Genomic DNA, 16,157 nt, shown 5'->3' with positions numbered 1-16,157 from the left:
CTGGGAAGTACAACTTCAGCATTCACTTTTAGACAATCAATGGAGTAAAATTTGTTATCTAGTCAATAATTCATCTATCTGCGCATGCCATATCTTAATTCAGTTTAAGATAGTACACAGGGCCTATATGTCCAAAGATCATTGGCGCATATTTTTCCTAATATAAACCCTATTTGGGACAGATGTAATGCAGAAGTGGCTACTCTAACTCATATGTTTTGGTCATGTGTAAGCTTAAACAATTTTTGGAGGGATGTGTTTGAAATATTATCTAAAGTTATAGATGTGGATGTTCAACCTAATTCACTTACAGCAATTTTTGGGATTATTCCAGAGGAAGCAAGCAAAGTGTCTGCTTCCACTCAACATATGATAGCCTTTTCAACTTTACTGGCTAGGAGAGCTATTTTGCTACACTGGAAAGAATCTAATCTGCCTACTGTTTTCTATTGGCTCTCCTCCATCATGTCATGTCTAATCTTGGAGAAAATTAGAAGCCGGACATTTGATATATCCTTTAATTTTGAACAAGTCTGGTGACCCTTTATTCAATATTTTAACATGATTTAATTTATTTCTTTATTTATTTATTTTTCTTTATTTTCTTTTGGGAAAATCCTTATCCATGAAGGTTCAGAGATGACTGGAAGGATTTTTTTTCCTCTCTCTCTTTTTTAATTTTATCCTCAAACAGACTGCCCAATATTTATTTTTCTTTCCTTTTTCTTTCTCTTTTTTTCATTTTAATTAGTTAGTGGGTTTCTTTTTCCTTTATCAAATAAAATTTCCAATCTTTTTTTATGATTGCTATGAGGAGTTGCAGTTTTTTTGACCATTGTATAAATAACAGCGTAACATTTTAAATATCTGATTTTGACATTATATATTTTCTGTCTTTTTTATTGGTGTTTATATGTCTTTTATATTACTTGTTTGCTATACTCCTCCTCTGATTTGTATATTCTTTATTTGAAACTCAATAAAAAGATTGAAAAATGAACCAGTGTGCAAGACATAAACTGTGCAAATACAGAAAGAAGGAAATAATAATAATAAATAAATAAGCAATAATTATTGAGGATACGAAATGAGGAGTTCTTGAAAGCTTCAAACAAGACTTATTAACATCTTGCATACACAATTCTTTTAGTTGTGTAACATTTTAGTTTTCTTATACAAATCCAGAACTCACTGGATGCGTTCATCTATTACCAACTCTTGCTGAACTCGGCGAGAGTTTGATCTTGACATATTCTTCTTTGACTCCCTGACTTGGGGTCTTCTCCTTTGGTTGTTAGTCTCCAGAGTCACTACAGTCAGGTATGTCACAAGCTCCTTTCTGATACATCTCTCACAATCCTTGGAGACATTGTTTAGTTCTTTATTGCCAATTGTATAGTATGAGTCCCATCCTGATCCACACAAGTACACCCTTCTTTAACTCTTTGAGTTCTTAGTGGCATCATTCTAAAATTACCTCAACCATCAGTTCCTTAATAATCAGAGTGTCTTTTAATGCATTTCTCATTATCAGTCTGTCCCTTTTACAAGATGCCATTTTGCAAAACATCCCCATTGCCTGTTCTTTGGTCTGGATGGGTCCCAGTGAGATAGAAGCCCCCAGTCTATGTCAGGTCTCACCAATGTAGAGGAGGCTGTGTCAGGATCACCGGACACAATAGACAACCCCAACAGATTCAGAGGAGAGATGTTGCCTCACCTGGAAGGACTGTTTTTGGCCTTGAATGGAGGTGAATGGGCAGGTGTAGCATTTCTGCTGCTTGCAGGAGTAACTGCCAGGAAGGAAATTAGTGGGGAGGGACGGATGGTCAAGGGAATCACAGATGAGCAATTCCTGCAGAAATTGGAGAGTGGGGTGGAGGGGAGTTAAATGTGTGCTTGGTGGTTGAGTCCCTCTGAAAGCTGCAGAAAATTATGTGTTGGATGCAAAGGCTCATGGTGTGGGAGAAGACAACAAGAGAAACTCTATCCTTGTTAAGGTGGTTTGGAAAATGGGCTGAGCATGGAGGTCCAGGAAATGGATGAGATGCAGGTGAGGGCAGCATCATTAGTGGCATCTCCTTCATTCCCTGGACACCCTTGCTCATCCCATCTTCTCACCACCTTTACTGGCATGGAGTTCCTCTTGTCCTCTCAGTTCTACATTTCCTTCCTGGGTTATGTTCTTTCACCCCAAGAGATAACCATGGACCCAGAGAACTCATACGATGTCATTGAAAGCCCCCGACTGCGCAGCCTCAAACAGCTACAGGCTTCCCGAGCTTCTCCAACTTCTACCACCGTTTCATCAGAGACTGCTGGATGAGCTCTGGATCATCTGGAAGGCTGAGTGGTTGACAGATAAGACAGAAAGAAAGGTAGTTATATCTAAGATGTAGGAAGTAGGAAGCTGAGTGACGGTCAAGAGGGTGAAAGGAATTAAACAGCCATTCCAGAGTACGCCTGTGACCATTTCACTCAACAATGGGCATACAACATTGGGATTGTTGGAGGGGATGCTATGATCTGGCAGAGGAAAGTCACAGTTGTCAGGTCTCTGGCACTAAGTTTGGATCTATGACCGATAGGGATGGGGAGAGAAGCGGTGAGCTGTGGTGATTGGGTATTTGTCAGTTAGGGGAACAGAAAGGAGGATCTGTGGCTGAGAACATGACTCCCAGATAGTATGTTGCCTGCCAGGTTCCAGGGTCCAGGGCATCTCAGATTGAGTCCATCAGCCCTACTGGGCCATAGGCCGCTGACAGCAACTCACCAGAGTTCTCTCTCCTGGGCCAGTCTTTCAAGTTATCCCAGGCTTAGCCCATCTTCTCCTTCCTCTCCCAGGGATGAGGTCTTTGGAGCTTCTGTTGGCATTTCTGTAGCTCTGGGTTTTTACGGGATGGGTTTGCTAACCCAATGCCAACCTGTTGGTGATCTCTGAGAAGGTGATTAGTAGAATAGTAATGGGAGAACCAGTGAATCTGGTGTATTTGGATGTTTTTGGAAACTGTTTGATAAGATGCTGCATAGAAAAACATTCTATAGGACCCATACAATGTCTGCAGAGAGCCATTGGAGGAGTTGCTGTGCGAAGGTCGAATCACCCTGAAATTAGAGAAGGAGAAGCTAAAGTCAGCTGTATCAGTATACAGTGAAGTAAAAGGAATTGTTAGAGGCATGAAAGACAAGTTGGCCAGAATCGATTGGGAAAAAACCCTGGCTGGTGTGACTGGAAGTTCTGGAAGCAATTCAGAAGGCACAGGATATATACATCCCAAAGAGGAAGAAGTATTCCAAAGGCAGGGTGACACAACTGTGGCTGACAAGAGAAGTCTAAGGCAACATAAAAGCAGAGAGAGGGCATAAAATAGAGCAGGCCAATAATATGAAAGGATACAAGAAGTTTCCTCAGATACATAAAGTGTAAAGGGAGTTGAGAGTGGATATCGGACTGCTGGAAAACAATACTGGAGAGGTAGTAATGGGAAACAAGGAAATGGAGGATGAGCTGAATAAATATTTTGCATCGCTCTTCACTGTGGAAGACACTGGCAGTATGATGGAAGTTCCAGGTGTCAGGGGTCATAGTTCATGAAGTTACCATGACTAGAGAGAGGGTTCTTGGTAAACTGAAAGGTCTGAATTTTGATAAATCTCCTGAACTTAAGAAGACAGTGTCCACCCCAGAGTTCAGAAAGGGGTGGCTGAAGAGATTATGGAGGCATTAGTAATGATTTTTCAAGAATCACTGGTTCCGGACAACTGGAAAATTGGAAATGTCCCTCTACACTTCAAGAAGGGAGAGAAGCAGAAGAAAGGAAACTATAGGCCAGTTAGTCTGACTTCAGTGGTTGGGAAGATATTGGAATCATTTAATACTAAGGATGAGGTCTCAGGGTACTTGGAGGCACATGATAAAATAAGCCGTAGTGAGCATGGTTTCCTCAGGGGAAAATCTTGTCTGACAAGAAATGAAAGGTAGGATAGACAAAGGATAATTGATTGATGTTATGTATTTGGATTTCCAGAAGGCCTTTGACAAGGTGCCACACATGAGGCTGCTTAACAAGCTACAAGCCCATGGCATTACAGGAAGTATTCTAGAATGGATAAAGCAGTGGCTGATTGGCAGAAGGCAAAGAGTGGGAATAAAAGGAGCATTTTCTATCTGACTGCCAGTGACTAGTGGTGATTCACAGGGCTCTGTGTTGGGACCAGTTCTTTTACATTATATGTCAATGATTTGACAGACAGACAGACAGACAGACAGACATACTTTATTGATCCCGAGGGAAATTGGGTTTCATTACAGTTGCACCAACCAAGAATAGAGTAGAAATATAACAAAATAAAACCAGAAATAATTAAATAATAATAAGTAAATTATGCCGTGGAAATAAGTCCACGACCATCCTATTAGCTCAGAATGCCTGACACTCTGAGAGAGGAGTTGTAAAGTTTGATGGCCACAGGCAGGAATGACTTCCTAGGAGTCATTCAGGAATGATTTGGATGATGGAATTGATGGCTTTCTTGCAAAGTTTGCAGATGATTTGAAGATAGCTGGGGGCAGGTAGTTTTGAGGAAGTACAGAAGCTACAGGATGTCTTAGACAGATAAGAAGAATGAGCAAAGAAATTGAAGATGGAATACAATGACAGGAAAAGCATGGTCATGCACTTGGGTAGAGGAAATGAAAGGGTAGACTATTTTCTAAATGGGGAGAAAATACAAAAACCTGAGGTGCAAAGGGACTTGGGAGTCCTTCTGCAGGATTCCCTAAAGTTTAATTTGCAGGTTGAGTCTTTGGGGAAGAAGGCAAATACATTGTTAACATTCATTTCAAGAGGACTAGAAAATAAAAGCAAGGATGTAATGTTGAGACTTCATAGGGCACTGGTGAGGCCTCACTTGGAGTATTGTGAGCAGGTTTGGACCCCTTATCTTCAGAATGGATGTGCTGAAACTGGAGAGGGTTCAAAGGAGGTTCACGAAAATGATTCCAGGATTGAGCTGCATGTCATATGAAGAGTGTCTGACATCTCTGGGCCTGTGTTCATTGGAATTCAGAAGAATGAGAGGTGACATCATTGAAACTTATTGAATGATGATAGGCCTTGTAGAGTGGATGTGGAGAGGATGTTTCCTCTGGTAGGAGAGTCCAAGACCACAGGACACAGCCTCAGAATAGAGAGTGTCCTTTTAGAATGGAGCTGTGGAGGCCAAGACTTTATGTATATTTAAGGCAGATGTTCATAGATTCTTGATTGGTCAGGGCATGAAGGGATATGGGGAGAAGACAGGAGATTTGGGCTGAGAGGAAAATCGGATCAGACATGATAAAACGGTGGAGCAGACCTGATAGGCCAAATGGCCTAATTCTGCTCCTATATCTTATGATCTTATGGTCCTATTACCATGTACAACCCTGAGTTTCATTTTCTTGCAGGCAATCACAGTAAATACATTAAATACGATAGAATGAATGAAATTGTACCCTATAAAAAAGACAAACAACCAGTGTGCAAAAGATAACAAACTGTACAAATTCAAAAATAGAAAGAAGAAATAATGATTAATAAATCTATAACCAATAAATATTGAGAACATGAGATGAAGAGTCTTTGAAAGTGAGTCCATTTGTTGTGGGAACATTTCTATGATGGGTCGAGTGAAGTTATCCCCTCTGCTTCAAGACCCTGATGGTTGAGGGGAAAGAACTGCTCATGACCCTGGTGGTGTGAGTCCTGAACCACCTGTATCACCTTCCTGATGACAGCAGCAAGAAGAGAGCCTGGCCTGAATGGTCAGGGTCCTCAATTTTGAATGCTACTTTCCTGTGAGAGCACTCCATCTAGATGAGCTCAACGGTGGGGTGGGCTTTACCCATGATGGACTGAGCCAAATCCATTACTTTTTGTAGGATTTTCTGTTTAAGGCCTGTTTCCATACCAGGCTGTGTTGCATCCTGTCAATATACTCTCAACTATACAGTTGTAGTGTGTGGCCAAGTGGTTAGGGTATTTGACTATCGATCTGAAGGTTGTGAGTTCAAGCTCAGCCGAAGCAGCACTTAACCATACAATGCTTCAGTCTACCCAGCTGAAAATGGTACCGGCAAAAATGCTGGGGGTCAACCTCGTGATAGACTGGCATCCTATCCGGGGGGGGGAAGGGAGATCTCGTACTCTCAGTCAATTCACACCACAGATACAGGCATGATGATACACTGGCATGATGATGAGCCATAAAGGCTCGGGACAGGACTTTGACTTTGATACATTTGTAGTAGTCAAGGTTTTAGATGATATCCCAAATCTTCACAAACTTCTAAGAAGTTTGGATGATAACACTGAGGAATTTAAATTATCTGACACTTTCCACCTTTGCACCCCAATGAGGACTGGCTAATGGACCTCTCGTTTCCTCCTCCTGAAGTCAATAATCAGCTCATTGGTCTTGCTAACATTGAGTAAGAGGTTGATGTTATGGCACCACTCAGCCAGATGTTCAGTCTCCATGATATATACATCTTTGCCATCCAGATGTTCCAAGGTTGAGTGAAGAGACAATGAAGTGTCATCTGCAGTTGACCTGTTGTGAGGGCTGGCAAATTGGAGCAGATCCAAGTTCCTCCTCAGACAGGAGTTTATATGTTTCATCACCAACCTCTCACAACACTTCATCACACTGAATGTAAGTACTACTGGATGATAGTCTTTGAGGCAGGTTATCACATTCTTCTCAGGCACCGGTATAAGGGAAGTCTGCTTGAAGCAGGTGAGATCCTCAGACTGCTGCCGCAGGAGGCTAAAGATCTCGATGAACACTCCAGCCAGTTGATCATCACAAGTCTTCTGTACTCGGCCAGGTACCCTGTCCGGGCTGGGTCCTTTCTGAGGGTGAAAAAAATATGAAAATACGAAAGGGTTTGGCAGGCTAGATCAGGGATGACAATTTGTCAGGTTGAGGCATCTAGCTGTGGTTTCAGAATAATGAGTAGACTGTTTAGGAGTGAGATGAGGAGAAATTGCAGCTTCCTTCCTTACCTCTCCTTCACATCTTCCTGAATTCGAATACTCCGTGATCTTTTCTGCTTAGTTTGCCTTCATAGCTATTGCCCCTCAAAAACCTACTAACAGATTTTCATAGAGACAGAGAAAACCTACAGCACAATACAGGCCCTTCAGCCCACAATACTGTGCCAAACTTTAAAAGACCCAATTGTATCTGCCTCCAGCACCGTGGCCAGCAGTCCATTCCACGCACTCACCACCGTCTGCATAAAAAACTAACCCCTGACATCCCCTCTGTACCTACTTCCAAACACCTTAAAGCTGTGCCCTCTCCTGTTAGCCATCTCAGCCCTGGGGAACAAAGCCTCTGACTATTTGCACAATCAATGCCTCTCATCATCTTATACACCTCTCAACCTCCGTCACTCCAAGGAGAAAAGGCTGCGTTCACTCAATCTATTCTCATAAGTCATGCACTCCAATCCAGGCAACATCCTAGTAAATCTCCTCTCATCCTTTCTATGGTTTCCACATCTTTCCTGTAGTGAGGTGACCAGAACTGAGCACAGTACTCCAAGTGGGGTCTGACCACGGTCCTATATAGGTGTAACATTACCTCTCGGCTCCAAAATTTAATCCCATGGTTGATGAAGGCCAATGCACCGCATCCTTTCTTAACCACACAGTCAACCTGCGCAGCAGCTTGAAGTGTCCCATGGACTTAGACCACAAGGTCCCTCTGATCCTTCACACTGCCAAGAGTCTTACTATTAGTACTATATTCTATATTCTGCCACCATATTTGACCTACCAAAATGAATCACCTCACACTTATTTGGGTTGAATTCCATCTGCCACTTCTCAGCCAAGTTTTGCATCCTATCGTTATCCTGCTGTAACCTCTGACAGCCCTCCACACTATCCACAACACCCCAGCCTTCGTGTCATCAGCAAATTTACTAACCCATCCCTCATCTAGGTCATTTATAAAAATCACGAAGAGCAGGGGTCTCAGAACAGATCCCTGAGGCACACCACTGGTCACCAACCTCCATGCAGAATATGACCCATCTACAACTACCCTTTGACTTCTGTGGGCAAGCCAATTCTGGATCCACAAAGCAAGATTCCCTTGGATCCCATGCCTCCTTACTTTCTCAACAAGCTGGCATGGGTTACCTTCTCAAATGCCTTACTGAAATCCATATATGCTACATCTCATCAACGTGTTTGGTCACATCCTCAAAAAAATTATTTTCATTTTAAAATCTTTTTTATTAATTATTATTGAAAATTAACCAGGAAAGATACATTAAGTTAATATGTCATTATGTACAATAAAGAATTAAATTAGCAAATAATTAATTAACAAAGCTAAGCAACATATCAATAATAAGAAGAAAAATTAAAGTGGTAAGAATATTTTTTGAAAGAAAAAGAAGGAAAAAAAATGAACCCCTACTAACGGAAAAAAAACCCCTACTAACTGAAAAAAAAGTTAAAAAAATCTTTGGAAGAACAAGCCCGGAGCTATACATCATACAAGCTTCCATAAAAAAATACATCAATCCGCCAACTGAAATCCATTTAAAGAAAAATTGGAAGGAATCTTGGAACAGATCCGTTAAGGAATAAACTCCGTTATTCCTCCAAAGAAGAAAGGTAGGGTCAATTAATGATTTAAATAAATAATTTCAATAAATTAAACTAAAAAGTTTTTTTTTGAGATAAATAAACTACGAAACTGGAACCAAATTCATAATGACTGCTTAATCACAGGATATAAATTTAAATTAGTAGTTTTGGCCAGTTGTACAGGTAGAGAAGTTCCCAATAATGAGGTTAAGTGAAACTGTTTCACAGCATTCAATTCCAAATCAGCCCAAGGTGGTCATTCATCTCTATCAGCCCAATATAACAAAAACACATATAATGTATATTAACAGCCCAATAATACATTCTTAAATTAGGCAAAGCAAGACTTCCATCTTTTTTTTAATTTTTGTAAATGCTGTTTACCAATTCTTGGTCTTTCATTATTCCAAACAAAAGATGAAATAATAGAGTCAACCTGATCAAAAAACTTCTTAGTTAAAAAATAGGGATATTTTGAAATACATATAAAAATTTTTGTAAAATCATAATTTTAACTGCATGAATTCAGCTGGCTAATGAATGTGTAAGTAGATTCCTTCTACAAAATAATTGCTTCATAAAGTCCAGTAAAGGAACCAAATTAGCTTTGTAAAGGTCTTTATGATTTTTTTGTGATAATAATACCTAAATATTTATAGGAGTCCATAACTCTAAAAGGAATGTCATCATATATACAAGCAGAATCGTTTAGCAGAAATAATTAACTTTTATGAAGGTTTAGTTTATATCCCAAAAACTTTGCAAAATCATTTAATAATTTCAATAAACTAGGAATGGATTCTTCAGGATTCAAAATATAAATTAAGAGATCATCAGCATAAAGGGAAATCTTATGAGCAGTCCCATTTATGAGAATTCCATGAATATCTGTAGCTTCACGAAGTGCAATAGCCAAGGGTACCAGCACCAAATTAAATAACAAAGGATTTAATGGACATCTTTGCCTCATACCCCATGAATGCGAAAAAAGGAGATCTGCAATTATTAGTAATAACAGTAGCAACAGAGCTTTTATATATCATTCTAATCCACTTATTAAAATTAATACCAAAGCTGAATTTCCATAAAACGTTAAATAAGTATTTCCATTCAACTCTGTCAAATGCCTTTTCAGCATCAAGAGAGACAACACATTGGAGAGTCTTTGAAAAGGATGAATATATAACATTTAACAGTCTTCAACCATTGGAGAAGGAAATACGGCTCTTTACAAAACCTGTTTGGTCTTGAGAGATAATTTTAGCTAGAATATTCTTCAGCCGATTAGCCATTATTTTTGAAAGAATTTTAGCATCTTTAGCATTTTAACAATTATTAACTTATCCTATTGAAAGAAATTTGCTTAAATTGAAAAGTCAATTTTATGTATTTGGAGATCAAAATAATAAGCTATTAGCATCTCAATTAAAAGCAGCTAGAGCTAAAAGACAACTTTTAACAATTTGTAAGGGAGATGGTAGTTTAGCATGCAATTATGAAGATATTAATAAAATTTTTCAAGACTTTTATATTGAACTTTATAAATCTCAGTTTCCATTTGAACCTTCCAAAATGAATGCCTTTTTACAAATGATCGATTTTCCTCGAACTTCTGTTGAAGATCAACAAACTCTTGATGCTCCAATTACTGAAAGCAAATTTCAGAAAGCTATTTTTTTTTCAATGCAATCGGGTAAAGCTCCCGGACTGGATGGTTATTCTGTAGGATTTTATAAAAAAAATTGAAAAATAGCTTTCTTCATATATGTTGGAAATGCTTAAAGATTCTTTTTTGATAGGAGAGTTACATCCCACATTTTATGAAGCTTCTATTTCTTTAATTCTTAAGAAAGATAAAGACTCTGGTGACTGTGCTTCATATAGACCTATTTCATTATTAACTGTGGATGCTCAACTCATTTAATCAGGCTCATAAGGCATGATCTGTCATGTTCCTGTTTGATGGCTATTTTGGCACAATTCTATACACTGGTATGCAGATAAGCTTACTTTCTTGCCGGTCCTGTTGCAGGACATTGACCCAAAACGTCAGCCATCCCTTTGGCTCCACAGGTGCTGCTTGACCTGGTTATTTTCAGCAGTTTTTGCTCCAGATTCCAATATCTGCAGTCTCCCTCTCCTCCTGCCAGGTAAGCTTACTTTTAACGAGTAACTATTAGTTACTGTTTGCAAATTATTTATACAGGAATTGTTTTGAACTGGTTTATTATTGTCAGATGTACTGAGATACATGGGTGTTGGAGTGGAAATATGTCTCCCTCAGAGGGGTTGTTAGGATTCGTTAGCCTGCAGTTCACCCTTGGGGAAAGTGTAGTACCTGCTTAGCTCCCCCTCACTGCCCCCGATCAGGGTCACGTGAAGCCATGGGAGCAGGTGATGAGCAGCTGGTTCATATCACGTTCCAGTCATGTGACCACTGACACCAGGCAGACAGTCTCTTAAGAGTTCAAAGTCACATTTATTATCAGAGTCCATACATGTCATCGCATACAACCCTGAGATTCTTTTTGCTGCAGGCATACTCGACAAACCTATAGAATAGTAACTGTAAACAGGATCAATGAAAGAAAAAGAGCTTAGAAAACTGTTGAAATGCAACTATCAATAAATAGCAATAAATAAAGAGAGCATGAAATAACAAAATAAAGTGTCCTGGAAGTGAGATCATTGGTTGTGGGAATATGAGAGACAGAATAAGTGCAGTTCTCCCCTTTCGTTCAGGAGCCTGATGGCTGAGGGGTAGTGACTGTTCTTGAACCTGAGGGTCGAGTCCTGAGGCACTTGTATCTTCTACCTGATGGCAGCAGCGAGAAACGAGCATGACCTGGGTGGTGAGGATCTTTGATGATAGATGCTACTTTCCTGTGAAGGCATTTCATGTCGATGTACTCAATGGCTGGATGGACTTTACCCATTATAGGGACAAGTTGCAGTGGTTGCATTTCTGGCACCGAGACTGGACCCTCAACTCAGAAGGGAAGGAGAGAAAAGAGGAGAGCAGTAGTGATAGGGGATTTGATAGTTAGGGGGACAGATAGGAGGTTCTGTGGAAGAGATCGAGAATCCCAGATGGCCTGTTGCCTCCCTGGTGCCAGGATCTGCAATATCTCAGATCGAGTTCTCAGTATTCTCAAGAGGGAGGGTGAGCAGCCGGATGTTGTGGTCCAATGACGTGGATAGGAAGAGTGAGGAGGTCCTGAAGGTGAGTTTAGGGAGCTAGGTGCCAAGTTAAAGGACAGGACCTCCAGGATAACAATCACAGGATTGTTACCAGTGCCACGTGCAAATGGATTTAGAAATAGTAAGTCAGTGCTAATCAACACATGGCTGAAGACATGGTGCAGGAGGGAGGGCTTTAGATTTATAGATAATTGGGCAGTTTTCCAGGGAAGGTGGGACCTGTTCCGGCGGGACGGTTTACATCTGAACTGGAGGGGGACAAATATTCTTGCAGGTAGATTTGCTAGAGAGGCTCTAGTGGATTTTAACTAGAAATGAGGGGGGGGGGGACCAGAGTGTAGGAACAGATGTATGGGAGAAGGAAGAAAAATAAGACAGTAAAGTTCTTTGTACTGTTAGAGATAAACAGAGAGGAAGAGGGGGAGAATTTCTTAAATGCATTTATTTTAATGCTAGGAGCATTGTAAGAAAGGTGGATGAGCTTAGATCATGCATCGATACCTGGAAATATGATGTTGTAGCTATTAGTGAAACATGGTTGCAGGAAGGGTGTGATTGGCAACTAAATATTCCTGGATTTTGTTGCTTCAGGTGTGATAGAATTGGAGGGACAAGAGGGGGAGGTGTTGCGTTGCTTGTCAGAGAAAATATTACAGTGGTGCTCCGGCAAGATAGATTAGAGGGCTCATCTAAGGAGACTATTTGGATGGAATTGAAGAATGGGAAAGGTGTAGTAACACTTATAGGGGTGTATTATAGACCACCTAATGGGGAGCGAGAATTGGAGGAGCAAATTTGCAAGGAGATAGCAGATATTTGTAGTAAGCACAAAGTTGTGATTGTGGGAGATATTAATTTTCCACACATACACTGGGAAGCCCATCCTGTAAAAGGGATGGATGGTTTGGAGTTTGTAAAATGTGTGCAGAATAGTTTTTGCAGCAATACATAGAGGTACCAATTAGAGAAGGGGCAGTGTTGGATCTTCTGTTAGGGAATGAAATAGGTCAGATGATGGAGGTATGTGTTAGGGAGCACTTCAGGTCCAGTGATCACAATGCCATTAGTTTCAATATAATTATGGAGAATGATAGGTCTGGACCCAGGGTTGAGATTTTTGATTGGAGAAAGGCTAACTTTGAGGTGATGCAAAAGGATTTAGAAGGAGTGGATTGGACAATTTGTTTTATGGGAAGGATGTAATAGAGAAATGGTGGTCATTTAAAGGTGATATTTTGAGGGTACAGAATCTTCATGTTCCTGTTAGGTTGAAAGGAGATGTTAAAAGTTTGAGAGAGCCATGGTTTTCAAGGGATATTGGAAACTTGGTTAGGAAAAAGAGAGATATCTACAATAAATATAGGCAGCATGGAGTAAATGAAGTGCTCGAGGAATATAAAGAATGGAAGAAGAATCTTAAGAAAGAAATTAGAAAAGCTAAAAGAAGTTAAGAGGTTTCTTTGGCAAGTAAGGTGAAAATGAATACAAAGGGGTTCTACAGTTATATTAATAGCAAAAGGATAGTGAGGGATAAAATTTGTCCCTTCGAGGCTCAGAGTGGACAGATATGTGTGGAGCCGAAAGAGATGGGGGAGATTTTGAACAGTTTCATTTCTTCGGTATTCACTAAGGAGAAGGATTTTGAATTGTGTAAGGTAAGGGAAACAAGTAGGAAAGTTATGGAAACTATGACGATTAAAGAGGAGGAAGTACTCGCACTTTTAAGGAATGTCAAAGTGGATAAATCTCTGGGTCCTGACAGGATATCCCTAGCACATTGAGTGTGGTTAATGTAGAAATAGCAGGGGCTCTGACAGAAATATTTCAAATGTCATTAGAAACGGGGATGGTGCCGGAGGATTGGTGTATTGCTCATGTGGATCCATTGTTTAAAAAGGGTTCTAAGAGTAAACCTAGCCATTATAGGCCTGTCAGTTTGACGTCAGTGGTGAGTAAATTAATGGAACATATTCTTAGAGATGGTATATGTAATTATCTGGATAGACAGGGTCTGATTAGAAACAGTCAACATGGATTTGTGCGTGGACGGTCATGTTTGTCAAATTTTATTGAATTGTTTGAGGAGGTTATGAGGAAAGTTGATGAGGATAAAGCAGTGGATGTTGTCTATATGTTCTTCAGTAAGGCCTTTGACAAGGTTCCACATGGAAGGTTAGTTAGGAAGGTTCAATCGTTAGGTATTAATATTGAAGTAGTAAAATGGATTCAACAGTGGCTGGATGGGAGATGCCAGAGAGTAGTGGTGGATAACTGTTTGTCAGTTTGGAGGCCGATGACTAGTGGTGTGCCTCAGAGATCTGTACTGGGTCCAATATTGTTTGTCATATACGTTAATGATCTGGATGATGGGGTGGTAAATTGGATTACTAAGTATGCAGATGATACTAAGGTAAGTGGCGTTGTGGGTAATGAAGTAGGTTTTCAAAGTTTGCAGAGCGATTTAGGCCAGTTAGAAGAGTGGGCTGAGTGATGGCAGATGGAATTTAATGCTGATAAGTGTGAGGTGCTACATTTTGGTAGGAATAATCCAAATAGGACATACATGGTAAATGGTAGGGCATTGAAGAATGCAGTAGAACAGAGTGATCTAGGAATAATGGTGCATAGTTCCCTGAAGGTGGAATCTCATGTGGATAGGGTGGCATGTCGGCCTTTATAAATCAGAGCATTGAGTATAGGAGTTGGTATGTAATGTTAAAATTGTACAAAGCATTGGTAAGGCCGAATTTGGAGTATTGTGTACAGTTCTGGTCACCGAATTATAGGAAAGATGTCAACAAAATAGAGAGAGTACAGAGAAGATTTACTAGAATGTTAACTGGGTTTCAGTACCTAAGTTACAGGGAAAGATTGAACAAGTGAGGTCTTTATTCTTTGGAGCGTAGAGGGTTGAGGGGGGACTTGATAGAGGTATTTAAAATTATGAGGGGGATAGATAGAGTTGACGTGGATAGGCTTTTTCCTTTGAGAGTAGGGGAGATTCAAACAAGAGGACATGAGTTGAGATTTAGGGGGCAAAAGTTTAAGTGTAACTTGAGGGGGAATTTCTTTACTCAGAGAGTGGTAGCTGTGTGGAATGAGCTTCCAGTAGAAGTGGTAGAGGCAATTTTGGTATTATCATTTAAAGCAAAATTGGATAGGTATATGGACAGGAAAGGAATGGAGGGTTATGGGCTGAGTGCGGGTCAGTGGGATTAATTGAGAGTAAGCATTCAGCACGGACTAGAAGGGCTGAGATGTCCTGTTTCTGTGCTGTAATTGTTAAATGGTTACATGGTTATATTAAATGCTGAGCTGAATCCACTACTTTTTGTATGATTTTCCAATCAAAGGCCACAATGCAGCCAGGCAAGAGGGAAGGAGAGGAGAGGAGGGGAGATGAAGGAGGTGGGGGAAGGAGGGGAGAGAGAAAGGAGGGATAGGGAAGAGGAGACGGGGAGAGAGAGAGAGAGAGGGGAGAGACAGAGAAAGGGGAACAGAGGAAGGTGAGTGATGGGAGGGGAGGGGGTAAAGAGAGCGAGAGAGGTGGAGAAGGAGGTAGAGAGGGTGGTAGGGAGAGGGTGTGAGACAGGGGACAGAGAGGGGATGGAAAAGGGGGGACTGAGAGTGACAGAGACTGGGGAAAGAGAGAGGAGAGAGTGAGGAAGAGAGGTTGAGAGAGGGTGAGGGGAGAGGGAGACAGAGAGGGAAGAGAGAAGGGGGTGTGAGATGGGGAGAAACGGGAGAGAGGATAGGAAAGAGAGTGAGGAAGGGAGGGGCCGAGGGAGTGAGAGTCAGGGAGGAACTGAGAGGGAGAAAAGGGGGAGAGAGAGAGAGAGATGGAGAGAAAGGGAGAGGAGTAAGGGGGGAAGATGCAGTGGGGGAGAGAGAGGGTATTGAGAGATACGAGAAAGGGGAAAGGGATGGGAGAAAGGGGAGGGGGAGACAGAGTGAGGGTAGAGCTAGAGAGGAAGAGGGGAAGGCGACAATTGGGGAAAAGTGTGGAAGGGGAGAGAGGAAGGTCAGAGGGGGTAGAGCGTGGTGAGAGGTGAAGGAGTGGGGGTGGGGTTTAGAGGGGGAGAGAGGAAGGGAGAAATGAGGATAGAGGTGAGAGGCCAGTGTGGATGGGGGAGAGAGAGGGGCAGAGAGAAAGGGGAGAATAGGGAGAGGAGCAGGAGGGGGAGGGGGAGAGAGGGAGAGCAAGGAGCAAGGGGTTGTGACAGAGAGGATAAAAGAGGGCAAGAAGGTGGGAGAAAGAGGGTTAGAGGGAGGGAATGACATAGGGTGGGAGAGGGGGAGGGGGAG

The 16,157-nt window shown here is 41.2% G+C and overlaps 2 protein-coding genes across 2 annotated transcripts in view; one reads left to right on the top strand and one right to left on the bottom strand.

Moving 5' to 3' along the window:
• The window catches only part of LOC140732511 (AP-4 complex subunit beta-1-like), an 870,212-nt gene that overhangs the window by 555,060 nt on the left and 298,995 nt on the right, over window positions 1–16,157 (top strand).
• The window catches only part of LOC140731503 (5' exonuclease Apollo-like), a 35,238-nt gene that overhangs the window by 1,383 nt on the left and 17,698 nt on the right, over window positions 1–16,157 (bottom strand). The window contains exon 4 of the mRNA XM_073052980.1: window positions 6,738–6,896. Coding sequence (XP_072909081.1) covers window positions 6,738–6,896 — 159 coding nt within the window. The remainder of the gene's footprint in view (window positions 1–6,737; window positions 6,897–16,157) is intronic.

The sequence above is a fragment of the Hemitrygon akajei genome, chromosome 8 (genome assembly GCF_048418815.1).
Source record: "Hemitrygon akajei chromosome 8, sHemAka1.3, whole genome shotgun sequence".
Lineage (NCBI taxonomy): Eukaryota > Metazoa > Chordata > Chondrichthyes > Myliobatiformes > Dasyatidae > Hemitrygon > Hemitrygon akajei.
This window is presented reverse-complemented; position numbering and strand designations above follow the sequence as displayed.